The sequence below is a fragment of the Cheilinus undulatus genome, linkage group 10 (genome assembly GCF_018320785.1).
Source record: "Cheilinus undulatus linkage group 10, ASM1832078v1, whole genome shotgun sequence".
Lineage (NCBI taxonomy): Eukaryota > Metazoa > Chordata > Actinopteri > Labriformes > Labridae > Cheilinus > Cheilinus undulatus.
Genome location: NC_054874.1, coordinates 48,798,391 through 48,826,118, shown reverse-complemented (window position 1 = coordinate 48,826,118; position 27,728 = coordinate 48,798,391). Strand labels below are relative to the sequence as shown.

Genomic DNA, 27,728 nt, shown 5'->3' with positions numbered 1-27,728 from the left:
GTTAACATGCTTCCCTATGAACAGACGTCCCAGAGTTTTCAGAGCTCATAAACATATCTCTGTGGTCTGCATCAGTGGGGGGACTTCTTCCAGCAGCAGGATGTTTGACATGAGATTTAATATAAATAAACTTGATTTCAGACAACAATAGAGCTCTGGAGCTGCAGAGGAACAGCCTCTCCTACATCCTGCAGCAGTAATGAGATCCTAAAGGATCTGCGATTGGCCGATAAACCGACAGCGGTTCTAAATGGATGGAGTGAAAGCAGCTGAAGTTTGTGTTTATTCCAACAGACCGGCAGCAGCAGCAGAGTTACAGTAAGAGAGATTATCTGATATTAAGAGTGTGTTCAGCCTGCAGGACATCTGCTGCTGCTTTGATTCAGTGTGTGATAACAGATCAGCTTTTTCTCTGCTTCTGATAAAGAAACACAAGAAAGGCTGAACTCCGTCCCTACGAATAAAGAGCATGCAGCCAACCTTTACTGCCCAGAACAGATCAGCAGAAATGACGCGTTAACATGAGGAGTATGAATTAAAGAAGAATGTAGGAACATCTGCCGAGCGGACTGGGATTAGGTAAAGGATATAGGGTCAGACTCCTGGGATTCAAGGTTTTTTCTCAGTATTTAAAAAAAAAAGAACAAAAAAATCAGTGTCCCTTCACTTTCTCCATATTTTCTGTTAAAGCCGTAGTAAAATGAGTTTCTCATGATAGAGAAAGTTAGGCTATATATTTAAGATTATTTCTACCGACTTTAATATTTAAAACAACATTTTATTTAAGCATGTATCCTGTCCAAGTCACCAAACTTTACTTCATTTTTGAATTTCCCCTCATTAACCAGAAAACGAGCCAAACTTAACTAGATTTAGGTTTAGATTCTGTAGCCCAGCGGTTCCCAACCTTTTCCTTCGGGGCCCCCCTACTTTGGTCTGAGAAAAGCTAAGCCCCCCAGGACCCACTTGGAAAAATTCAAATCAATTTTAACTTTACATTTTTTTCAATTTTAACTTTTCATTAACAAAATCAGAACATAACAGGCCCATTTACATGTGTGCTTGCCAAAATTAATGTCTAAACCATCCATTATTGTGAGTGTACTGTGGCCACTCTTAAAAACACCAATAAAGAGGATTTGTTTATTTTGAGAAAAAAATCTGTAAATATTCAAGTTTATAAAGTCAGTAATTTGCAAGAAAAAAGTAGACATTTTACTTTAAAAGTAGTAAATGTAAGTGAACCATAAAACAGTGTTTTTGAGATTAAGTAAAAAATCCAACCACTATTTTCAGTTTGGTTTCTTGTAAATTTCTGGCCTTACACTATTGCAAATGCAGGATTTTAAAATGTTGACTTTTTTGAGTTTCTATTGTCAAAATTCAAGACTTTATAAACTCGTAAATTGCATGTTTTTCTTGTAAATACCCTATGCTTCAAACTCTGAAATTTAGAGATTTTTTTCTTGTAAACAGCTTTTTAATCTCATTTTCCCCCTAAAAATGTTGACCTTTTTGCTTAAAGTTAACAAATTATCTTCATTTAAAAAAATATTTAAGGTTGGCCTTAATACATTATGTTGCTAATCATGATTCAATAAAAAAACAAATTTGAGCATCTAATTTTGACAACCCCCGAGATCTTTGGCACGTCCCCGGGTGCCTGGATCCCAGGTTGGGAACCACTGCTGCAGCTGACCTTAAATAAACCAGTCACACATCTAACCAGCCCTGAGAGCAGCTTCATTCATTAAACAGCGGACTGCTCCTTTTTCCGCCTACATCAGTTACCTGAGAGGCAAACAGACAGGACGGGCGGGTTACTATTTAAACTGACAGAGGAGGTCGTCTCCTTTACAGAGAGGGAATATAAACACAGAGTAACAGAGCCAGTTTTACAATCCATCACTGATCTAGAAGCTTCAATTCATCTGGTAAAGAGACTTTAAATTCACTCTGAGAGTCCACACGCTCTAAACTGCACAAAAACATCTGCATAGTTTGGTGCCAATGTTTCTCCAAAGTTTAGAGAGCATGCAGGATCATTTTAGTGATTAAAAGAAGAAATTATCAGATTTTGGACATCAGTTTTAGTGATTCTGTAGGATGACGTTAACTGTTAGCTAACATTAGTGGAAGGACCTCAGTGTGTTTGTGCAGTTTTTGCCTCTTCTAACCATTTTGGTCCATTTTGACCCCCTTTAAACTCTGTATGTTCCCTTTTTTATTCTTTTTTGCAACTTGTAACCAATTTTGTCGCCCATTTTTGCAACTTTTAAAATTATTTCCACTCTTCAACAGCTTTTCACCATTTTCTTTCCATTTTTGCATCTTTCCACCTGATAATTTTTGCAATTATTTCATCAATTTTCCATTAAAATTGTCTCAGTTTCTTCTGCTATCTTTTACTATTTTCTGGCATCCTGACATTTCTACACATCATGGATTAATGAGGACGTCTGGTGTTTCTTTCCAAGTCAATTGTTAACATTAATTCTGTTTTAAGAAAAGGTAAACATTTTTCAAAAGGCTACATACTAGAGCATAAAAAAGGAAATTTTCAATTAAAATAAAATACGTTTATCACAGCTGAACTCTGCATTGAACCGTGATTTTGTCGACCTCCATGCACCTCCCCCCCTTCAGGAACACTGACCAGTAAGAATCCTCAACGACATCTAGCGTTTACATTCTCGCTCAGCTGGAAGCTCCCAGAAACCTACAGTAACGTGGGACTGTACCCACAGGGCGGGTTTCTGAGTGCAGATGAGAGCGGTTGGTGGTCTCAACAGAAACCAACAGGTTTAACTGGTCAGACTGTTTCAATGTAAAACCAGATCTATGAAGTATATTATGCTCATTTATCTGGTTTACATTTTAACCCTCTCATAAATAAACCTTAAAGAAACACAGTAACCCAGACTCTCAGTCCATCAGTTCAGGAATCAATCAGTGACCTGGCTGCTTCAAGCTTTATCACCAGGAGATTTCCAGATCTCTTCAGTTTGGTTCTCAGGGCACAGAGGGAGAATTACAGTTTTGTTTCTGTATATCTACTATTCTCATCTCTTTTTAAACCATTTCAGGCCGTACAATGAAGAGGAAAAAAGTAAATTTGATGAGCTTCTTGAAGAGCATTCGATGTTGTTTCAACATTTTATTTAAAGAAGACAAAATGTTCCGAATGCTCCGGCCTTCAGAGGGGTTGATATCCTTCTAATGACTGCCTTTGGAAGGTAAAACGGAGAAATCATGGATAAATATTCACTTTTATTTTAGTTTAGACAGTGTGGAGGAGTTAGCCTGCTATCCCTGATGACTAAAGTAAGAAATGACCCGATATCAGGCCTGTTGGACTTTTATTTTAATCTCCATGATAACAAACAGGCGTTGATATTGTTTAATTTAAATGTAAAGGCAGGATATCACAACAACCTTTATCTTTACTGCTCTGCTCTTTAAGGTGTTTGTTTTAAGCCATTTCAGAGATTTAAATTCCACAACTTAAGTAAGAAAATAAGAAAAATGCTTCCTTATTGCCTCTGAACTCCTCAGCAGAGAGGAGACAAAGCTGAGCCTCATATCTGTCACTTTAATTCTTTAATAAACTACTTTAATCATATTTAGTACCTGCATGGTTCTTCCAATCACTTGAATTCCTTCTATGTATATTTAATCTTGTTCTTTTGTAAGAAAATTCTGTTTTTGTCTTTTTGTTTGAAGCTTCTAGACTTTTCTCTGATTTCTACTGTCAGCCTTTGCTTCATCACCAAAGCGCTCTGTAGTATCCAGTTTTTAAATAAAGCTGTTTTAATATCATAACAGTTTATTTACTTACATAATTGAGCCTTTAATGACAGAGGGAAGTCAAATACTAAAGTCATATTTACAAAGGGTTGGGAGTATCCTGTGCATCATTTGGGCTCTAATTAGGCTGAATTTAGATCAACACCTCTCTATGCTTCTCTAAGATTCATCTAAAAATCTTTGGATTTTTGTCTGTTTGCAGAAAAGGACATGATAGCAAATGTGAGACAATCTATTGATGTTTATCCTCCATGTTTTTTAAAGTAAATGCTTAAGATTACAGTCAATAAGTCTGTCAAAAATAAGTATCTGTAGGACTGTCATTAAGGCTGAATAATTCATCAAAAATTACATTACATATGGCATACTGTAATTTTCATTTCACAGACGGTGCAGCAGAGATGTTCTCCACATCATGCAAACATTCAAGAGTCAATATTTAATAATACTGTCAAGAAAAATCACTTATTTCAGTAGGTTTTTCTCATTAATAAAATGAGAATAACATAAAAATTATCATTTCCTTCTATACAACAATTCACACTGAATTTGCAGTATGAGTGAAAATAATCATAACTGGATATATTTGATCAAAATCACTGAGCTCTTATGATAATAAATCTTAAACTTACTGGGTCATTTCTCATCTTTACTGGTTAAAAACTGCAGCCAAACTCCCCCACATGAACGTCGAGATTTTTTTGGACAGTTTTGCAGGAGTTTGCCTGCAGTTTCTAATGAATTTATCTGAGGATATTAGAGATGCAATGATACTGATACCAAAACCAAGTCTGAGACCTCATACTCACAAACACTGCGGATACTGTGCTATAGGCTACATCAGTTTAAATCATGCTAGTCTCTCATTATGGCTGGAACCATGTCTGCAGTTTGGTGATATTCTAATATAAATGAGGATGAAAAGTAGAGAAGGGAAACTGCACTGATAAATTATCAGGAGGGATGAGGAATATGTGATGGAAATAAAACTTGAATTATTTTGATGGCACTTTTGAGTACTCCAATCTTTACTCTGTACTTGTGAGTACTCAGATGTCAGTACTTGTATTTGAAACATGTGGTATAGGTGAATTCCTATTTAAAATTCCAATATTTAAAAAATATTTTCAGCAGATAAATACCAACATTTAAATGTAGTTCAGACTACAAACTTCAGTCCTTAAAACACACAGTTTAGAGATTAAGATAAAGGATGAACAACTTAGCCAATTTCAGTCCTTCAAACAGACTTTAAAGTGTAAGAAATAATGCTGACTAGAGAAAAAGGACATACGTCTGCTGGCCCAGACTAAAACTCCACTTATTTGTTCTACAGCCAACATTTAAAGCTGCTATAGGCTGATTTTTATAGTCAAAATATCAGTTTTAAATATCTGCAGATACAAATAATTAACTTTCTAAACTAGTATCTGCTGAGACTGAAATCATACTGATACTCAGCTGATTATCATATCACCATTTTATTTTACTGCTAATTGATCAAATCAATTAATTCTTAGGTAAGTCACTTTGGCTCTACTGCAGGATGCATCTCCTCTGGTCTGACTTCACACTCCACAGTCTCACATAATGACCTTCACACATCACTGTATGATGTCACAGCTACCAACCAATCAACACTGAGGCCTGGGTGTCACTGACTCAGGGCGTGTACGACATCTCTCCCTGTTTCTTGCCGCTACTTTGTTGCTCTTTGCCGACAGTAAAAGTGCTAAATGGTTAATTTTCTTTTTTTACATGCATTTCACATTTGTCACATTCGGTGTATTTTGTGTGTCATAGAAATTGCATCTGAATTCCATTATCAGTTCTCAGTCTCATGCAGGTCTAACAATCTATTGATATCTGCCTTAAAAAAACAGCATCAGTCGACCCTTAATCTAAATACTGCAGAGGTTAACTTACAGTATTTATTACTCAATTCTACACCTGTTCAGGTAGCTCATACTCTGGCGTTATGTGCATTTCTGCATGTTTGCTGCACCACAGAAGGATTTCCTGCAAAGGATTACTAAACTATCTATTGATCTATCTAAAACCACAGTGATAAAAACAGCAGCATTTAGTGGAAAGTTGCAGATAAACTCCACATGAAATGTTGCTGATGTTTTCATGCAATGCAGACATTTGCAGTTTTTAACAGATTGATCTCTCTAGTAAGTGCCTGTCTTATAAAATACATGTAGTTTATATTAAAGCTCCAATACAACCATTCATAGGGCACGATATTGGATTTTTGCCGATATCCGACATGCCGATATTTACGGATTCATTTTAGCCGATACCAATGTCTAAATATGCTTTTCAGACAAAAAATTTCAGTCCTTTTGGACACTGAAAGGTTTAAGGATGACCAAGGAAACAAACTTTAGTCCTTAAAAAACAAATTAAAGTTTAAAGCATGAGGATAGATAAAGAAAAAGACTTCCCCTGACATAGATCTGTAGGTTCAGACTAATCCACTAATTTATTATTATATATGGGCAAAATTTGCAGTCAATATATGCTGAAATACACAGGCAAAATATCAGATGTAAATATTGGCAGAAATTTTGATATCTGCCCTAACCAATAATTGCCTTTGTTAAGCTAATATCTCCCGATACCGATACCAGACCGATAATATCGTGCATCCCTAACCATTCATTTAAAAAATGACGCTTCTTAATAAACTGGTGGTATTGATTATATTGAAAATATTGGTAAAACTCAGTCACAGCCCTCCTTCTGCTTATTTCTGACCCCTGTCATTTCCTGTCATCTCCTCCCTGTCAATTTTAAATAAAGTTTTCTGTGTTTGAATAATATCTGTTAGCAGCAGAGAGGTAAGAATGAAATACTGTGGCTAAAATAAAGCAGTTAGGATGTTATTTTACTCATGTGCATTAGTTTTAAACAGCTCATCCATTACACCACACGTTTGTTATTTCTACCCCTTTTTAGCCATTTTTTAATTCATAAATCTCTAAATTTCTACGTTGAAGTCATTGCTGATTCAGTTAGCTTAGCTTAGCTGCGATGCTGCTTACGAAACAACCCTGACTGTCGGAACAGAGCCAAGAAAACTTCAACTTCCTGAATAACTTAGAAAACCACACTGTAAAGATTAAACACGGAGGTAAACGTGGTTGAATTAAGAGGCTGATTCGTGAGTAAACTATCCGGATTTTAGGCCAGAGCAGCAGGCTAACTCTGTCAGACTTCACCTGTAGTTAATTAGCTTCAGTTAGCCTCTTAGTGCTAAAGCATGCTGGAGCCGTTGAGCTTTATCTAAGGCTAAAATAACACATTTAATACAGTATTACTACACAGAGAGGGTAAATAAACACGAATAATTAAGGAAACATCAATCTTTAGTTGCGTTCATGTAGATAAAGTGACATTTTTCGCCATCTTTACTCACCTCCGGCTCACCGATCTGACCGCCTGGGAACTACTGAGGAGGGTCACGTGCGCTAATGCATTGAAGAGCCCGCCTCTCCAATTCACTGATTGGTCACTGAGAGAGGGTATTTGACGTTTCCTGTCAACTGTCAATAGCTGATTGGTCAACGTGGAATCTCCGTCGAAGTGGACTGCGCCCGCCCCCCTGAGCTGCACCTCGTGGACAGCTGTGATTGGCCCAGAGGTCCGGGGAAGTGTGCTCTGATTGGCTGTGACGCGGCTGATGAAAAGGCTGAGATTGACACGGATTTGATATTTACAGCAGGAGGAGTTAAGCACCGGAATTAGCTTTTTACGACGATAATACCTAATAATACATGATGTTATAATAAAAAGTAATGTAAAATAATGAAGTGAAATAATGTAGAATGTTAATAACGCAAAGTAATGTTGCATTTTAATGCAATATTACAAAGAAAAAAAGACAAATAATGCAAAAAATATGAAATGGCCCATGAAAACATCAAAATTACTGAAAGAAAACAGGAGAAATTGTGGATTTAAGATATTATACAGCCTTTTGAGTGTGTACATATTTACCTTTTAAATTCCATTATTCAGTGATAATCCAATTCTTGTCATTTTCTCAAGATATAAAATGAAAAATATTTTATCATTGGAAAACCAGTGTTATCCTAAGATATGACACAAACAATTCCAGATCTTGGGAAAACACATTTTACCCATTATCAAGGAATAACGGAGTAAAATAACATGTCAGGACTTTTGTCCTCTTAGGGCCTCTGTATGTTTTAAGATTGAGGATGAGAATTAAAATCTGCTACCAGCATGATTCAAGTAAATACACCCGATGTCTACCATACTGATAACACCGCAGATTTTGGTGTTTCACTTCATTTCAGCACCCTGACACCATCCCAGCCTACTCAAATGAAAGGCATGAAACTTTTTTTAAGATTTATGTGAGATTTTTTAATTTCAGCATAGCATGGGCGTCTTTAAACATTCTGCTGCCCAGAGAAACGACAGTGCTCTGCTCAGGAGACCCCACTGAGGATACAGTAATGCTGAGCATGGGCGTAGCTAGTGGGGGGGGTGTCACAGTAGGCTGGGGGTGGGGGGACGTGCTTGAGAAGCCTGGAATAAAAAGTCTGTTTTATTTTTTGTTGTTTTTCCCTTAATGATTAGTGTCATCACAGAATCAAAAGTGACTGAAATTTATAAAAAAATACATAAAGAAAATACTTAGGGACCCTGCAGGAAAGCAACGCTGGGATAGAGGGCAAGATAGAGACAAAGGTAAAGAAAGTGAGGAAAATTAGGATGAATTTTTGTCGGCCCAGGATTATGGCAAACTCACTGGCATGAAGAGAGACGTTTTTTTGCAGAATGACCTGTAAAGATGAAGACAACCTAAAATGGCACCCAGAGAAAAGGGAGGCAAACCATTTACAAACTACAAAAGCACTCAGAGAGCGCAGACCTCCGCCATTAGCCCTAACTCCCAATAGTGAAGAATCTTTTCAAAAATTCCTGGATCCGTCCCCATGTGCCCCCCACCACAGCATTCACCGACTACTCTCTCCCTGGTGGGGTGGAAACACGGTGAGGCAAAGCATTGGCTTCGCTACATGTAGACGGTCACGGTGGAAGCATTGTCTGCTGGTGCCAACAGATGCACTGACAGTCTCACCCATGGTCTCACCAGACGACCGGAAGTCATGGCAGAGGGTGAATATTCCTCTATTCCTCCCAGCATTGTGAGTATTCTCGCTACAATTCGCTGTCGTTCTCTCTGTTACGCTCCAACTCGTCTCCTCGACCGGGCGTGCGTCTTTCAAACTATAAACTCCAAAACTTTGAATAGAAACACACCCACAAATGCTGCTGGGTTTGAGGTTACTCATGTCCGCCATCTCCCGGTGTAAAGTGGTAACAGCGCAGACCTCCGCCATTAGCCCTATCTCCCAATAGTACAGAATCCTTTAAAAAATTCCTGGATCCAGATGATGATCCGGATCACTCCCAAAATCTAATCATTTCTTCTTTATGCCATTTCTGACATTTCCTGAAAATTTCATGAAAATCCATCCATGGCTTTTTGAGTTATGTTGCTAACAAACAAACAAACTAACAAACCCTGCCGATCACGTAACCTCCATGGTGGAGGTAATTACCTTCATTATTTAAAGTCAGCCAATGAAAACAAGAAGAGGTTGGCTTATTTATAGTGGGAGTGTAGAGGCTCTGTACTGAATCCCACGCTTTCATTTCCACTCATAACTGACGAATAACAAACATTTGTCTCATAACTGTTTTCAAAGAGAAGAGCTTTATTATAGTAGAGAATCTTTAACCCGTGAAAACAAAGCATGTGTTTTGTCTCATTCTAACATACCAGATTTCTGAATGTTGATGTCAGGTCTGTTTCATGTTTGCAGAGTATTTCTTTTCCACTGTTTTCAGTTGTTTTGTCTTTTGCACAAAGACTGTCAGAGTTGCTTTGTCTTTATGGTTAAGGGTTGATTTTTAACTTCTCTATTAGGGGGACAACAAATAGGAAGTTCATTCAGAAGAAATTCTTGAGGGCCGTCTGAAGAACTGACGTCTTAGCAACGTCTTATTCATCATCCAAGAACTTCAGTCAACTCCTGCTGCCCCCTTTAGACCAAGATCTGGACATTAAAAGTACTGTTTATGGTGCAACACTTTTATTAGTCATATACAGAGGAAACATGGATATTCAGTACAACTACCGGCTCCTCCTCCTGATGCAGCTCTTCGACTAGAAACTTAAATATCTGTATGAAAATGAGGGAGAAACTGATAAAAGGCTGACTTTTTGTAAATCCCCATTCTTCTGGACTGGACACAGGCCTTTAAAAGGTGTTAATACTGTTTAATTTCCACCAGAATCGTCAAAGTTTCTATCTCTGGTACTTTGAAAGATGAGACTAAATTAGAAGAGGAAATAATTTTCCAGCCCGCTCAGACACTCCTGTAATTCCTCAGCGTGTGAGCAGAGCTGTGAGTGTCATGTGGACGACATGTGACCGTCAGTTCAGTGCAAACACAGCCGGCTGTTTGTCCTTTTATTCACTGTGATGATAAAGCATGAAGCTTCTCAACCCCCCATATCCTCTGAGGGTTTTCTCACCGTCTAGAACAGGGGGGTCAAACTCAGCCTCAGCAGGGGCCGAAATCTGAATCTAGGTCTAACCAGAGGGCCCAACGGGGTCGACATTTAACCATCAACTGTCAACCTTATTTTCACGGATAGTTCATTAAGGGGGAGAAAAACTGATGACAGATGGTTTTAATAATTAAAAAAAGTCAAAATGCTAACTTTAAAGGCTCAAAATCTGAGATAAAACGTCAAAAAGGTCAGAACACAAAAGCAAAAGTCAATAATATGTTTTCAAAAGGCAAATATATGAGATAGAAAGTAAAAATTATGAGTTTAAAAGGTTGAGATATAACTTAGAATTTAAGATTGTGAATCTAAAAGGTGAAAATATGAGATAAAATTCTAAATTGTGAGTTTAAAAAGTCAAAATATAGGATTAAAAGTCAAAGATAGAAGTTTAAAAGGGCAAAATATGAGATTAAATTTAAAATCATGATCTTGAAATTTAAAAATTAGAATCTAAAAATTCACAATATGAGATAAAAAGTCAAAGTTCTGAGTTTAAGTGAGAATTTTGAGATGCAAATTGAAAATATTAAATGAAAACACAAATGACTTTATCTCCCCCATTCCTTTCTTTCTATCTTCTTATTTTTTCACTTTACTTTTTTTATATTTTTTTGACTTAACAAAGGATATTTCAATCTTCAAGGTTCAATTCTGATTTCTATTCTGGAGTAAATCTGCAGACCTCAGACCTGCGGGCCGGGTAAAACTGCACCATGGGCCGGATTTGGTCCCTGGGCCTTGAGTTTGACAACGCAGATATAGAGGGACATCCAGGAAAACCTAAACAAAATATCATGGAAAAGTTGTTTTTTTTTCCCCGAGACTTACTTCACAGCGTTTAACGACATTTTCTAGATTCATGTCAAAATAAAACATTTCGAGACTTTTTTGTTTTGATCTTGATGATTAGGGCCAACAGCTCATGAAAAATAAAACATCCATTATCTCTAAATATTAGAATATTGTGGAAAAGTCCAGTTTACAAAGGTTTCCAGAGCCTTTATTCCAGCATTCTGGTTCAGTTCACACAACCACAACCATGGGGAAAACTACTGACACGGCTCTGGTCCAGAATCATTAACACCCTCTAGAGGAGGGTAGGTCTCAGACGGTCACTGCTGAAGGCCGGCCTGGTCTCAGAGGCTATCAGAGCAGATTCATTCAAAGCTTACAGAAGGGAAAAGTGAAGTACTGTGGTCTCAGTGGTCAAAGTCCTGTTTACACTGAAACTAAAGTTTGAACTTCATTTTCAAATCCAGGTCCCAGAGTCTAGAGGAAGATCAGAGAAGCCCAGAATCCTTCAGGTCTTGAGGTCCAGTGTTTCCAGTCTCCACAGTCAGTGGTGGTTTGGACTCCATGGCATCTGCTGCTGTTGGTCCACTGGTTTAACCTGACACACCAGATGGATCTGGAAAACCACTCATAGACAGTGTTTGAAAAAGGGCAAAGCCTTTGAAAAAAAACTTGGAGGGTGATTGGATGAATGTTCTGTCACATCTTTACGGACCAATCAGAGCAACAAAACATGTGACGTAGCGGCTACCGAGGAGTAAACTCAGACTGTAGACATGTCAGTACACGACTTCTGTTGTTTTTGAAAAGTAAACTACTCACTGCTGTTCTTTGTTCTTCTTTAAATGAAGAAATGTCGTCAAGTTCTGTTAAACTTGGTGCTTTAGCAGCATCCACGCTAATCTCTTCCTCCACAATTTCACCGGCCTCTTGCTGCTGCTTGTTTACGTCACGACTCCGCCGCGCCTGAAAGCGCTGCCCCTCGTCACTGATTGGTCCTGTCACTTTCTAACCGGGCCCAAACGGTTCAGACGGGATTTTTGAGAGATGGATTCACCAGTGAAAAACAGAAACGGGCGAATCCATCTGCTTTGCAAGGTTAACACTGGTCTTTATCAGGTCCAGAGTCCTCGCTGTCAGCAGTCTACCAGGAGATTTTACAGCCCGTCATGCTTCCATCTGCTGAGAAGCTCTATGGAGATCCTGATTTCATTTTCACCTGTCCACAGTGAAACCAGAACCACCAGAAACTGGTTTAGTGGCCCTGGTACCAGCAAACTGGTCTGACCTGATGGCTCCATGATCTGTTGGAGATCTTCTAGCCCAGGGGTTCTCAACTTTTTCAGCCCCCAACCCCGAAAAATAAAGGTGCCAGAGACCGGGGACCCCCACTGTACCTGAAGGTGGCTGAACACAGTCATGCATGTTCAAGAATTGGGGGGACGGGGACGGATGTGAGAGCTTTCTGGGGCACAGCCAAATTGGGGGCCAGCAAAATCCTGGTCCATGTAAAGTTAAACTGTAGCATTTTATATTTAACCTGAATAATAAACACTTTTAGCAAAGAAACAAATTTCAATTCATTTATGTAGTAAGAAATCCTCTTAAAAATTTAAATCCTTTTGTTGAAAAAAATAATTAAAATACACTGAAAATAGCTAAAATGGGTAATAATGACAAGAAATGGTGGGAAAGGTGGTGAAATTGGATTTTAAAAGTAGCAGAAATGGTTTAGAAATAGCTAAAATTAGATAGAAGTGGCAAAAAAAATGGCAAAAAATGGGTTAAAGTGGCAAAAATAGGTGGAAATTTGGTGAAATGGGATGACAATTGATATAAACTGGCATAAAAAGGGTTAGCTGATGCAGAAAAAGTCAGAAACTGGCAAGAATGGGCATAACAAATTGTGAAATGTGGCTTAAAAAATGGTAAAAAGGGTTAATAGTGGCAATAATGTGTCAACAGAGCCAAAAATTGGCAGAGTGGCAAGACTGGGGTATAGAAGTAGCAAAAACAGGCAGACAAAAAGTGGTGTAAAGGGTTTAAAATGGGCAAAAAATGGGTTAAAATTGATAAAATTTGTGGGAAAAAGTGCAACAAACGAGTAAACATTTGGTAAAATTGGTGTAAGTGGAAACAGTGTCATTTAAAAAATGTTCTTAGTCTTATTTAAGGCATCTGGAGACCCCTTCTCAGTGTCTCGCGACCCCAAATGGGGTCCCGACCCCAAAGTTGAGAACCCCTGTTCTAGCCTACCTCACTTTGTCAGACAGGTTCTAGTTAAGGGGCTTCTGGATCCAACAGGTCTGGCAGTAATCAGGTCTGGGTTTGAACAGTCAAACTGAACTCAGCTTTCCAGAAAACATGGTTAACCACAGTTAGTTCATGATTTAAGAAGGAGATGACTTTTTCACATAGGGCCAGGTAGGTTTGGATGGCTTTTTCCCCTTGATAAATAAAATCATTTAAAAACTGAGTTTGTTATTCAGGTTCAGAGTCAGCATACTTTAGTCACTGAAACCGTTTGCAGAGTTAAAACAATCATTAAATATCTACAACCACAGTCCAGGTTTAAAAATACCAAAATCAGCCTGAAGGGACTCCTCATGTTCTCTTTGATTTTTTCTGCATGAAATTGAAATAAATTCAACTTTAACAGCTCTTCTCTGATCTGATGGGTCTCTTTCATCACTGACTGATGAAACCTGACGACACTCCCGGTAATCTTCAGACCCCAAAATAAATCTCTAATCATGATCCAAAACAAAACCAGACCAAAAACAGCTGATTTAAACTCTGTCTTTATTACAATTCACAGATCGATAGAAGTTAAAGATCATTTAAATAGTTTATCTAAAGGATACAAAAGACAGACACAAGAGTATAGCAATGCATTCCAGTGCATCTTAGAAAGAAAGACGTGATGCTTCCTGAAGCTTCGAGACGCTAAGTTCACTTAAACTCTGGTAAACAGAAGCTGTGATGAGTGCTGAAGGATGAATGGGTTAATAAATGAACACATGAATGAATGTTGTGCTCTTGGATCCCCGTGATTGTTTCCTTTAGTGAATATTGCTGAATTCAAACTCAGGACTGGATCTGCTTAGACTGCCAACAGAGGGATTCTACAGCAAAGTGATACTCGCAGAAATAACAACCCCAATTCCAAAAAAGTTGGTCCACTGTGAAAAATGTAAGTAAAAACAAAATGCAATGATTGTCAAACTTGTCCAGCCTTTAGTTGCCCTGTCCCTACTTTTTTGAGATGTGCTGCTGCCATCAGATTCAAAATGAGCAAATATTTTTCCTGAGATGGTAAAATGTCTCAGTTTCAACATCTGATAGGTTTTTCTGTTCTATTGTGAATACATTATGGGCTTATGAGATTTGACAACCAGTGTTTTCTGTTTTGATTTACTTTTTACACAGTGTCCCATTTTTTTTTTTGGAATATATCGTTGAGCAGATGAAGAAATGTACCAAAGAAAACAGCATAAATAATCATATAGAAAGGTTAATGGTCAATTTCTCAGCCATGAAATAAAAACCAGCATGTAGACAGAGTGACAGTGAAAATACAGACAGAGACAATAAAATAAACTTCCAGCTGAACTTATGAGATTTATTAAAGTGTCAAACGTGAATGAGAGACTGAAGATGGAAGAAAACAGAAAGATGTGAATCCCTTTTTGCACTGACTGAGAAACTACAGTACAGTAAAGTTCTACAGAGAACAGCAGAGGAAACTAGAGGACTGAAAAGTACATTTAAGTACTATAGAGTACATAAGAGTACTGTGGAGTACAATAAAATACTGAACAGTACATTAGAGCACTGTAGATGACATAAGAGTACTGTACAGTACATTAGAGTACTGTAAAATACAATAAAGTACTGTACAGTACATTAGAGTACTGAGTACATTAGAGCACTGTAGAGTACAATAAAATACTGTACAGTACATTAGAGTACTGTAGATGACATAAGAGTACTGTAGAGTACATTAAAGTACTGTAAAATACAATAAAGTACTGTAGAGTACATTAGAGTACTGTTAAGTACTGTAGAGTACTATAAAGTACTGGAGAGTACATAAGAGTACTGTTCAGTACATTAGAGTACTGTAGAGTACATTAGAGTACTGTAAAATACAATAAAGTACTGGAAAGTACATTAGAGTACTGTAGAGTACAATAAAGTACTGGAGAGTACATAAGAGTACTGTACAGTACATTAGAGTACTGTTCAGTACATTAGAGTACTGTTCAGTACATTAGAGTACTGTACAGTACATTAGAGTACTGTAGAGTACATTAGAGTACTGTACAGTACATTAGAGTACTGTAGAGTACATTAGAGTACTGTAGAGTACATTAAAGTACATTTAAGTACACTGGAGTACTACATAAATGTCAAGTTGTCTGTAAATTATGGTCCATTTCCACCAAGCAGTTTGTTTGGCATAATTTGGCTCAGTAAACCCTGATTTTTTTTGAATGTCTGATGTTTCTGCCTTGCCCGAGAATCCTGTTTTTTACTCCAGATTCTGTCATTGCACTGCATCATTCAGCCTTTTCTCATGTTGACTGACACAAAGACTGTTGAGAATATTGGACAAAGCCTGAGTTATTATTTAGAGAGTTTTTGAATCCAGTCCATGTTTGCTACCATACTGAAAGCACATCCTTTGTCTAACCTTAGATCAATCTAGATCAAGCTGGTTTGTTGTCAGATCAGCCACATCCCTAGCTATGCATAACTCGAATCCTTCAAACTTTTGTTGGTGACTTTTGGAGCAGTGAACCCACTACTCCAAAAACTTAATGATGACTTAAGCCTCCTATTTGGCAGAAAAGGCAGGAAAAGCCCCAAAATCCCCCAAAATCTTTTAACCAACATTCTGTCCTGATGACACCGTCCTTTTGTGCCTACGAAACATTCCATCCTCTGCCTTTAAAGATGACATCATCCTTTTGTGCCTATAAAACATTCCATCCTCTGCCTTTAAAGATGACGTCATCCTTTTGTGCCTATAAAACATTCCATCCTCTGCCTTTAAAGATGACGTCATCCTTTTGTGCCTATAAAACATTCCATCCTCTGCCTTCAAAGATGACATCATCCTTTTGTGCCTATAAAACATTCCATCCTCTGCCTTTAAAGATGGCGTCATCCTTTTGTGCCTATAAAACATTCTGTCCTCTGCCTTTGAAGATGATGTCATCCTTTAAAGCCTGTGAAACATTCTATCCTCTACCTTTGAAGATGATGTCATCCTTTGAAGCCCATGAAACATTTAGTTTTCTGGCTTTGAAGATGACATCATCCTTTTTTGCTCTATAAAACATTCCATCCTCTGCCTTTGAAGATGATGTCATCCTTTAAAGCCCGTGAAACATTCTATCCTCTACCTTTGAAGATGATGTCATCCTTTGAAGCCCATGAAACATTTAGTTTTCTGGCTTTGAAGATGACATCATCCTTTTTTGCCTGCAAAACATTCCATCCTCTGCCTTTGAAGATAATGTCATCCTTTTAAGCTTATACAACATTTCATTCTTGTTTCTGCATACAAACTGGCTTGTAGTCATGTTATCCATGTCCAGAAAAATGCAGAATTCAGCCTTAGCTTCATTTCCAACCTAAGAGGTTGTTGCCTGATCAAACAACAAATACGGAAAAAGGAAGCTACTGTAGCTCTCAAACTGTAGCCAGCTCCTGTTGTTCAAACAGACTTGTCCATGAAATACTCCTTTATTAGTTATCACCAAGACTTGAGTTGTTGCAAGGTGTATTGGCTAAATAGTATTTCAAAAGTATGTTTATGACGACATGAGGGAGAAAAGCTGTCCAGTTCAGGCTTGTTTTGGGTTTACCCATTATTCCAACAGAATGTGAATCAGCTGTCTGCCGAGAGTCTAGCTCTGTCTTTTAGGGTCAACGAATACACCTGGTACCACGACAAAAAGGTACCAAAAAAAGTAAAATGACAGAAATTGGTATTTATCAAACCTTTTCCAACTTTTGATCATGAAAATGCAAATCATTTCCTACCATACCAAGCTGCCCTGAACCAGACCACTTGGTGGAAACAGAGCTCTAGCATACATCAGATATCAGAACACTCTAAAGTACATGAAAGAGCCTTAAAGCAGTGGTTCTCAACTGGTGGATCAGGACCCAAAAAAGGCTCATAGTTTCCACTGGGTCCCAGATGTGTGCATGGGGAAAAGCAGTAGCAAAAGTGATGCACTTCCATGTGGATGTGTTTCTGATGATGCATGGTTCATGAAGTTACAGGGAAGTTTATCTACACTCTGACCAGTAGGAGGTGGTAAGACACCTTAACTCTGGTTTATAGCCACCAATAAACAACACAAGTGATTTGCTTTTACTCTATTGCCAGGTCTGAGACAGATGAAGATGGATATTCTCTGTAATTTGTTATAGTTAATAAAAAAGTATCAATAAAAGTATTGATAAAGACTCAACTGATGAAGAGTAGACCAGGAAGGGCATGCTCTGCTGTGGTATTCACCGTGCAGACAGACTTTGTAAAAATCCATGACTTTTGAGCCGTTACAGATCTGTTCTTCATACTTCTGTCTTACATCCTTTTGAACATCCACTGAAATTTGAGGTACTGATCCATCTTTTGTCTTTTATGCTGTTTTAAACTCTTAAATTGCATTAATCTGTAGCTTTAAGTCAGAAAGTGCCGCTGTAATTTTATTGTATGATTGTAATGTGCTTTTTTTATATAATAATACAGCCCTGTATGTGGAAATAAGCTGGCGGTGGGTCCTTATGCCAGACCAGAGGAGAACCACTGCTTTAAAGCTAATCAGAGTGTTTTTAATGGTTAATTAGAAAACTGTGGTGAACTTCCTGGTACTTTGAAGTGCTCTAGAGTATATATGATAGCTGTAGAGTATTTAGAGTACTGCAGAGGAGGGCTGTCACATTATTAGAGTTTTAAACTTTGATATGATTCCAGCAACAATCAAATAATAACAATACCAGTTTGATACCATGGCAACAAATTTAGAAGCCCTTGGCTATTAATTATAAAGTTTCAGCTCAGAATGTAGTGCTGTTGCTTCTCATCAAGGTTCCTAGTTCCATCCTATTTCCTAGTTCCATCCTAGTTCCTAGTTCCATCCTAGTCAGACAGGGCCTTTCTGTTCTCCCCATGCTAGCTGTGGTTCTCTCCAGGTTCTCTGGCCTTCTATGTGACCAGCTCAGCATGTGCCCCACGTCTTGCTAAAAGACAGCTGCAGCTCCCAACCACCTCAAATGGGATAAAGATATAGTTTAAACACCTACAGTGTAACCTCCTTTATTTTATTTCATATAATTCACCCTAAATATTTCAGTATTTCAAAGAATCTGTTGATCTGATTTATGGGTTTCAATAACAAAAGCATAGTATGATAACACAAAAATGTCTTAACTGCACAAAAACATTGGAAAAGTTTTGGTACTGAAATGTTTCAAACATTTTTGTGCACAACAGAAACTGTTCAAGAGTTGCCTGTTATTTTTGATCATCGAAACAAGGAAATGTCTACGGAAGAGGATAAGGGTCGGGCAGGAAAAAATAGAAATAAATAGAAAACTAGACACAACTTCATTTCAAGATTCTTAGAATTAAGTTGTAATTCTATGATAAACTCATAATTCTGATGAAAGAAAAGTCATAATTCTTTTTTTCCTCAGAGATTAATAAAAAAAATCATCAAAACTTTATTCTCAGAATTCTGAGATTAAAGTCAGAAATCTGTGATCAAAGTCAGAAATCTGAGATCAAGGTCAAATTTTTAAGATCCAAGTCAAATTTTTAAGATCAAAGTCAGAATTATGAGTTTTAAAGTCAGAATTCTGAACATCAAAGTCAGAGTTCTGACTCTGATCTCATAATAATGTGTCTGTAGGCTTTTTTATTTGCCATGGTATCCAAACAGGTAGAGATATCATCATTACTTAATTATCCTATTAAAGTCTTTAATCCTTGTTATCATTAAGGATTTAATCGTTATTATTTCTAGTCTTAAATCCTGGTCTATGGTGACGACCCTGTTGAAGTATGCTGACGTACTGCAGAATAAAACAGAACAGTCATTGAAAAGGCCTCAGTAAACTCAAATAAATCAACTTTAAAGACTTCATTACAAAAGTAAATTAACAGCTGTCTTCAGTAGTTTCAAGCCACAAAGATGTGAGAAGGTCCGAGGTCGCAGCAAAGGATTGTGGGTGCTGTAGTCGCTACATGTTGCAGTGTTTAAGGGCTCTTCTTCTTCTTTAAGGCAAACTGCTCTCTGATTGGAGAACTGAGCCCCGAGCAGCGTCTGCACTCACTCACTCACTCGCCCGCTCACTCACTCACTCACTCACTCACACAGTCACACGCTGAGAGGGCATTCATGATGAGCGTGTGCGGTTCTACACGCCGTACTGTGGGGTCACTGGTAGAAAGGTCCGGATAGAAAGAAGCCTTGGAGTCTATCAAAGCAGCAGTTTGATCATCAGAAGAGATGATTGGACGATCACCAGTGTTTCAACATTGACTTACTGTATGTACACATAAATACAGACTCTTCAGGGTTAAATACGGCGGCGTCTGTCTGCACAGTCTGTCTGTGATCAGTCTCTGCAGCCCTGCAGTAATGAGGCCCAGCCAGACGGCGGCGCTGTGGCATCGCAGTGGGAATCTGGTGAGCTGGACGGCAGCTGATGAGCCTCTGGTCGGCTCGGCTGAACGCTCGGAGAGCTGAGGTATCACTGGGGGCGGGGGGGCTTCAGTCTGCTTTCTTTATGAAGATCTGAGGAAGAGGAGAGAGAACCAATGAGAACACAGAGGAACCTTTATGGAGATCTGAGGAAGAGGAGAGAGAACCAATGAGAACACAGAGGAACCTTTATGGAGATCTGAGGAAGAGGAGAGAGAACCAATGAGAACACAGAGGAACCTTTATGGAGATCTGAGAAAGAGGAGAGAGAACCAATGAGAACACAGAGGAACCTTTATGGAGATCTGAGGAAGAGGAGAGAGAACCAATGAGAACACAGAGGAACCTTAATGGAGATCTGAGGAAGAGGAGAGAGAACCAATGAGAACACAGAGGAACCTTTATGGAGATCTGAGGAAGAGGAGAGAGAACCAATGAGAACACAGAGGAACCTTAATGGAGATCTGAGAAAGAGGAGAGAGAACCAAAGAGAACACAGAGGAACCTTAATGGAGATCTGAGAAAGAGGAGAGAGAACCAATGAGAACACAGAGGAACCTTTATGGAGATCTGAGGAAGAGGAGAGAGAACCAATGAGAACACAGAGGAACCTTTATGGAGATCTGAGGAAGAGGAAAAAGAACCAGTAAGAACACAGAAGAACCTTTATGAAGATCTGAGAGGAAGAAAGAACCAATGAGAACACAGAGGAACCTTTTTGAAGAGCTAAGGGGAAGAGCAAGAGAGAACCGATGAGAACACAGAAGAACCTATATGAATAGAGAAAGAGGAGAAGAGAACCAGTGAGAACACAGAGGAACCTTTATGAAGATCTGAGGAAGAGGAGAGAACCAAGGAGAACACAGAGGGACCTATATGAGGATCTGAGGAAGAGGAGAGAGAACCAGCTAGAACAAAGAGGAACCTTTATGAAGATCTGAGAGGAAGAAAGAACCAATGAGAACACAGAGGAACCTATATGAAGATCTGAGGAAGAGGAGAGAACCAATGAGAACACAGAGGAACCTTTATGAAGATCTGAGGGAGGAGAGAACCAATGAGAACACAGAGGGACCTATATGAATAGAGGAAGAGGAGAAGAGAACCAGTTAGAACAAAGAGGAACTTTATGAACTTTATGAAGATCTGAGAGGATGAAAGAACCAATGAGAACACAGAGGAACCTTTATGAAGATCTGAGGGAGGAGAGAATCAATGAGAACACAGAGGAACCTATATGAAGATCTGAGGAAGAGGAAAAAGAACCAGTGAGAACACAGAAGAACCTTTATGAAGATCTGAGGAAGAGGAGAGAGAACCAATGAGAACACAGAGGAACCTTTATGGAGATCTGAGGGAGGAGAGAATCAATGAGAACACAGAGGAACCTATATGAAGATCTGAGGAAGAGGAAAAAGAACCAGTGAGAACAAAGAGGAACCTTTACAAAGATCTGAGGGGAGGAGAGAACCAAAGAGAACACCGAGGAACCTTTATGGAGATCTGAGAGGAAGAAAGAACCAATGAGAACACAGAGGAACCTTTTTGAAGAGCTTAGGGGAAGAGCAAGAGAGAACCAATGAGAACACAGAAGAACCTATATGAATAGAGAAAGAGGAGAAGAGAACCAGTGAGAACACAGAAGAACCTTTATGAAGATCTGAGGGAGGAGAGAACCAACGAGAACACAGAGGAACCTATATGAAGATCTGAGGAAGAGGAGAGAGAACCAGGTAGAACAAAGAGGAACCTTTACAAAGATCTGAGGGGAGGAGAGAACCAATGAGAACACAGAGGAACCTTTATGGAGATCTGAGGGAGGAGAGAACCAATGAGAACACAGAAGAACCAATGAGAACACATTCACATCACAAGAGGAGAAGAGAACCAGTGAGAACACAGAAGAACCTTTATGAAGGTTTGATAGCGATCCAGATACTCAGAGATGAAAGTTTTATGTTCTGCTGTCATAAAGACGTTCAAATATTTAGAGTTTGCTCCAGAAATGTTCATGCTGTCACGATGGAAAATCCTCTCAGACGTCAGGAGAGTAAACCTGGGATATGCATTCCTCTGAGGGGGAATGTTCTGAGATTTTACCCTCACAGTCCTGCAGCTTTATCCCTGATTCTGTGGTCTTAAAGTAACACAGAGAACAATTCTTTAGACGGGACAGCAGACTGTATGAATCCGGAGAACGTTTCCTCCCAGTTCTGACTGATTGATAATATCCAGTCATGTGTGCTGGCTAACATTTGTCTCATTTTGGTGCTGATAATTGTCTGCAGCTATCATGAAGTTTTAGTGTTGAAATCACTTATGTTTGCCACGTTTTTTTGTTTGTTTGTTTGTTTTTTTTACCACTTAGCCCATGTTTACAATTTCTTAACCCCTTCACTACAGTTTTTGCCCTTTTTTATTTTTATCTTTTATTTTTTATTTATTTTTTTACGGAATTTGCCCTTTTTCACCAGTTTTTGCAACCTTTTATTCCCACTAATTCACCTCTAATTCTGCCCATTGTTCACACTTTTCCACCATTTCCACCTTTTCCCCATTTTTACCACTTATTCAACGTTTTCCCAAACTTTTAAATCCCCTCCCACCACTATCTCTGCCCATTTTCAACCCATATTTGACCCCTTTTAACCCATTTTGCCACTTTTTAACCTATTTTCCCTACTTTTTCCACCTATTTATGTCATTTTTTTCATTGCAAGAGTTGTAATATTAGGCATCCCTATCAAAAAGGATTCTTCCATAGTACCAACCAGGCACCCTTACCTCGCTGAGGATCACCCAGACTGGTGAGTCCGTTATCACTGTGAGACGCATCGCCTCCAGCGGCCCAAATGTTGGGTCGACCTCCCCCTCTGCGATCCCGTTCTGGAAGGATCCTGGAAGAGAAAGAAGTTTAAAGAAGTGTTAGAGATCTCGGAGTGTTTATTCTGGTTTCACATAAGAGACAAGGACCTGGATCAAGTACTCTTGACCCCAAAGTCTGGTTATCAAATGTGAACACAAACGTTCTGTACCCTACTCAGGCACCATGCCTGGTGAAAAAATCAGGATCTAGCTTAGCAAGTAAGGACTGGAGAGTAAAAGTGGCAAAATAAGGCTGACAAACAGAAAAATTGTTGAGTGACAAAAAGAGTAGCAAAAATGTGTCAAAAATGTGTTTTAAAGGTGTTAAAAGAAACATGAATAAACAATTCCAACATCAGAACCCCAAAAAAGATTAGGTTAGCCAGAATGCTAAGATCAATGCTACTGATCCAACACACTTGACTGGATATCATCAATAAATCAAAAACCAGGGACCTGGGTTTGTTAAGGTCCATTCTCTGGGTTTATCAGGGTCCATTCTCTGGGTTTATCAGGGGCCATTCTGTGGGTTTATCAGGGGCCATTCTCTGGGTTTATCAGGGTCCATTCTCTGGGTTTATCAGGGGCCATTCTGTGGGTTTATCAGGGGCCATTCTCTGGGTTTATCAGGGTCCATTCTCTGGGTTTATCAGGGGCCATTCTGTGGGTTTATCAGGGGCCATTCTCTGGGTTTATCAGGGTCCATTCTCTGGGTTTATCAGGGGCCATTCTCTGGGTTTATCAGGGGCCATTCTCTGGGTTTATCAGGGGCCATTCTCTGGGTTTATCAGGGGCCATTCTCTGGGTTTATCAGGGGCCATTCTCTGGGTTTATCAGGGGCCATTCTCTGGGTTTATCAGGGGCCATTCTGTGGGTTTATCAGGGGCCATTCTCTGGGTTTATCAGGGGCCATTCTCTGGGTTTATCAGGGGCCATTCTCTGGTTTATCAGGGGCCATTCTCTGGGTTTATCAGGGGCCATTCTCTGGGTTTATCAGGGGCCATTCTCTGGGTTTATCAGGGTCCATTCTCTGGGTTTATCAGGGGCCATTCTCTGGGTTTATCAGGGGCCATTCTCTGGGTTTATCAGGGGCCATTCTCTGGGTTTATCAGGGGCCATTCTGTGGGTTTATCAGGGGCCATTCTCTGGGTTTATCAGGGTCCATTCTCTGGGTTTATCAGGGGCCATTCTCTGGGTTTATCAGGGGCCATTCTCTGGATTTATCAGGGGCCATTCTCTGGATTTATCAGGGGCCATTCTCTGGGTTTATCAGGGGCCATTCTCTGGGTTTATCAGGGGCCATTCTCTGGGTTTATCAGGGTCCATTCTCTGGGTTTATCAGGGGCCATTCTCTGGGTTTATCAGGGGCCATTCTCTGGATTTATCAGGGGCCATTCTCTGGATTTATCAGGGGCCATTCTCTGGATTTATCAGGGGCCATTCTCTGGGTTTATCAGGGGCCATTCTCTGGATTTATCAGGGGCCATTCTCTGGATTTATCAGGGGCCATTCTCTGGGTTTATCAGGGTCCATTCTCTGGGTTTATCAGGGGCCATTCTGTGGGTTTATCAGGGGCCATTCTCTGGGTTTATCAGGGGCCATTCTCTGGATTTATCAGGGGCCATTCTCTGGGTTTATCAGGGGCCATTCTCTGGGTTTATCAGGGGCCATTCTCTGGGTTTATCAGGGGCCATTCTCTGGGTTTATCAGGGGCCATTCTCTGGGTTTATCAGGGGCCATTCTCTGGATTTATCAGGGGCCATTCTCTGGGTTTATCAGGGGCCATTCTCTGGGTTTATCAGGGGCCATTCTCTGGGTTTATCAGGGTCCATTCTCTGGGTATATCAGGGGCCACACTCTGGGGTTATCAGGGGCCACCGTCTGGGTTTATCAGGGTCTATTCTGTGGGTTTATCAGGGGCCATTCTCTGGGTTTATCAGGGTCCATTCTCTGGGTTTATCAGGGTCCATTCTCTGGGTTTATCAGGGGCCATTCTCTGGGTTTATCAGGGTCCATTCTCTGGGTTTATCAGGGGCCATTCTCTGGTTTTATCAGGGGCCATTCTCTGGGTTTATCAGGGGCCATTCTCTGGGTTTATCAGGGGCCATTCTCTGGGTTTATCAGGGGCCATTCTCTGGGTTTATCAGGGGCCATTCTCTGGGTTTATCAGGGGCCATTGTCTGGGTTTATCAGGGGCCATTCTCTGGGTTTATCAGGGGCCATTCTCTGGGTTTATCAGGGGCCATTGTCTGGGTTTATCAGGGGCCATTGTCTGGGTTTATCAGGGGCCATTCTCTGGATTTATCAGGGGCCATTCTCTGGGCTTGTCAGTGGCCGTTCTCTGGGTATATCAGGGGCCCCTTTACTGGGTTTATCAGGAGCCCATTCTCTGGTTTTATCCGGTCCCATTCTCTGGGTTTATTCCAGCTGATTCTGTTGGCCTTACTGTAACATATGCTTAGAAAGGTGAACACATTTACTCTGCTGCATTTATCTGAGGCATTTGTACGTTTCTTTGGGAACTCCTGTTTGTATTCTTATACCTCATTTAAAAAGGCCTGCTGCTGTGTAAAGCATGTATCTGTAAGAGTCTGTCATTGTGAATGTTGGTGAGAAAATGAAGGATTAGCTGTCACTGTAGAGAAAATTCTCCTACGTCTTAAGCTACACTGAGGATATACTATTTAATCCCCTCTTGGATTAGTCGTAAAATGCATTGTCACCAGGCTGAAAACAGGCTGTTTGTCTGAGTTCATAAAAAGTTTAGGTTTTTAGAGATATGTGGTTTTCACGCTACAAACTTGGGATGAACTCAGGGTTTGATAAAGGACACGCTGCTCCTCCTCAAAGACCTCTGAAACCATCCAAATGTCCCCTGAACATTAGCTTGAAGACTCTGGAAACTTCCTTGCTTTCTGGCATGCTGATTAGTTCTCACAGGAACTTAAACTTAAATCTGCTGAAAACACTTCTAGACGCTCTACAATGCTTATTATGGTACCTTAGGACATCAGGGTATGAGCTATCTTCAAGTCAAACTCTGATATGAGCAATAGGTTGTTATCTGCATGAAGGTGGGAAGTGATTTCTGTATAAAGAAGCCCAAACAAGATGCAGACAGGGATTTAAATGCTGGAGGGGCGGAGTCAAACTGGTCAATTTCCACAAAGCCGTATGGCTTGCTTCAGTCCAGTGAATCACAGTAAAACCTGATGTTGATTGTGTTTCTCAGGGTCCATTCTCTGGGTTTATCAGGGGCCATTCTCTGGGTTTATCAGGGGCCATTCTGTGGGTTTTTCAGGGGCCATTCTCTGGGTTTATCAGGGGCCATTCTCTGGGTTTTTCAGGGGCCATTCTCTGGGTTAATCAGGGCCCATTCTCAGGGTTTTTCAGGGGCCATTCTCTGGGTTTATCAGGGGCCATTCTCAGGGTTTTTCATGGGCCATTCTGGGGGTTTTTCAGGGGCCATTCTCAGGGTTTATCAGGGGCCATTCTCTGGGTTTATCAGGGGCCATCCTCTGGGTTTATCAGGGGCCATTCTGTGGGTTTATCAGGGACCATTCTCTGGGTTTATCAGGGGCCATTCTGTGGGTTTATCAGGGGCCATTCTCTGGGTTTATCAGGGGCCATTCTCTGGGTTTATCAGGGGCCATTCTCTGGGTTTTTCAGGGGCCATTCTCTGGGTTTTTCGGGGACCATTCTCTGGGTTTATCAGGGCCCATTCTCAGGGTTTTTCAGGGGCCATTCTCAGGGTTTTTCAGGGGCCATTCTCAGGGTTTTTCATGGGCCATTCTGGGGGTTTTTCAGGGGCCATTCTCAGGGTTTATCAGGGGCCATTCTCTGGGTTTATCAGGGGCCATCCTCTGGGTTTATCAGGGGCCATTCTGTGGGTTTATCAGGGACCATTCTCTGGGTTTATCAGGGGCCATTCTGTGGGTTTATCAGGGGCCATTCTCTGGGTTTATCAGGGGCCATTCTCTGGGTTTATCAGGGGCCATTCTCTGGGTTTTTCGGGGACCATTCTCTGGGTTTATCAGGGCCCATTCTCAGGGTTTTTCAGGGGCCATTCTCAGGGTTTTTCAGGGGCCATTCTCAGGGTTTTTCATGGGCCATTCTGGGGGTTTTTCAGGGGCCATTCTCAGGGTTTATCAGGGTCCAATCTCTGGGTTTATCAGGGGCCATTCTCTGGGTTTATCAGGGGCCATTCTGTGGGTTTATCAGGGGCCATTCTCTGGGTTTATCAGGGGCCATTCTGTGGGTTTATCAGGGGCCATTCTCTGGGTTTATCAGGGGCCATTCTCTGGGTTTATCAGGGGCCATTCTCTGGGTTTTTCGGGGACCATTCTCTGGGTTTTTCGGGGACCATTCTCTGGGTTTATCAGGGGCCATTCTCAGGGTTTTTCAGGGGCCATTCTGTGGGTTTATCAGGGGCCATTCTCTGGGTTTATCAGGGGCCATTCTCTGGGTTTATCAGGGTCCATTCTCTGGGTTTATCAGGGGCCATTCTCTGGGTTTATCAGGGGCCATTCTCTGGGTTTATCAGGGGCCATTCTCTGGGTTTATCAGGGGCCATTCTCTGGGTTTATCAGGGGCCATTCTCTGGGTTTATCAGGGGCCATTCTGTGGGTTTATCAGGGGCCATTCTCTGGGTTTATCAGGGTCCATTCTCTGGGTTTATCAGGGTCCATTCTGTGGGTTTATCAGGGACCATTCTCTGGGTTTATCAGGGGCCATTCTCTGGGTTTATCGGGGGCCCTTCTCTGGGTTTATCAGGGGCCATTCTCTGGGTTTATCAGGGGCCCTTCTCTGGGTTTATCAGGGGCCACTCTCTGGGTTTATCAGGGACCATTCTCTGGGTTTATCAGGGTCCATTCTCTGGGTTTATCGGGGGCCCTTCTCTGGGTTTATCAGGG

The 27,728-nt window shown here is 40.4% G+C and overlaps 2 protein-coding genes across 2 annotated transcripts in view; both read right to left on the bottom strand.

The window, feature by feature from the left end:
* canx (calnexin) overlaps positions 1–7,304 on the bottom strand; it is a 30,110-nt gene extending 22,806 nt beyond the window's left edge. Inside the window, exon 1 of the mRNA XM_041797045.1 lies at positions 7,232–7,304. The gene's annotated coding sequence lies outside the window, so the exon portion shown is untranslated. The remainder of the gene's footprint in view (positions 1–7,231) is intronic.
* A 9,339-nt stretch (positions 7,305–16,643) lies between these two features.
* mgat4b (alpha-1,3-mannosyl-glycoprotein 4-beta-N-acetylglucosaminyltransferase B) overlaps positions 16,644–27,728 on the bottom strand; it is a 133,744-nt gene continuing 122,659 nt past the window's right edge. The window contains exons 14-15 of the mRNA XM_041796865.1: positions 22,735–22,847; positions 16,644–20,043 (exon numbers count right to left, since the gene is read on the bottom strand). Of these exons, the coding sequence (XP_041652799.1) occupies positions 20,020–20,043; positions 22,735–22,847 (137 nt within the window). The 3' untranslated portion in view covers positions 16,644–20,019. The remainder of the gene's footprint in view (positions 20,044–22,734; positions 22,848–27,728) is intronic.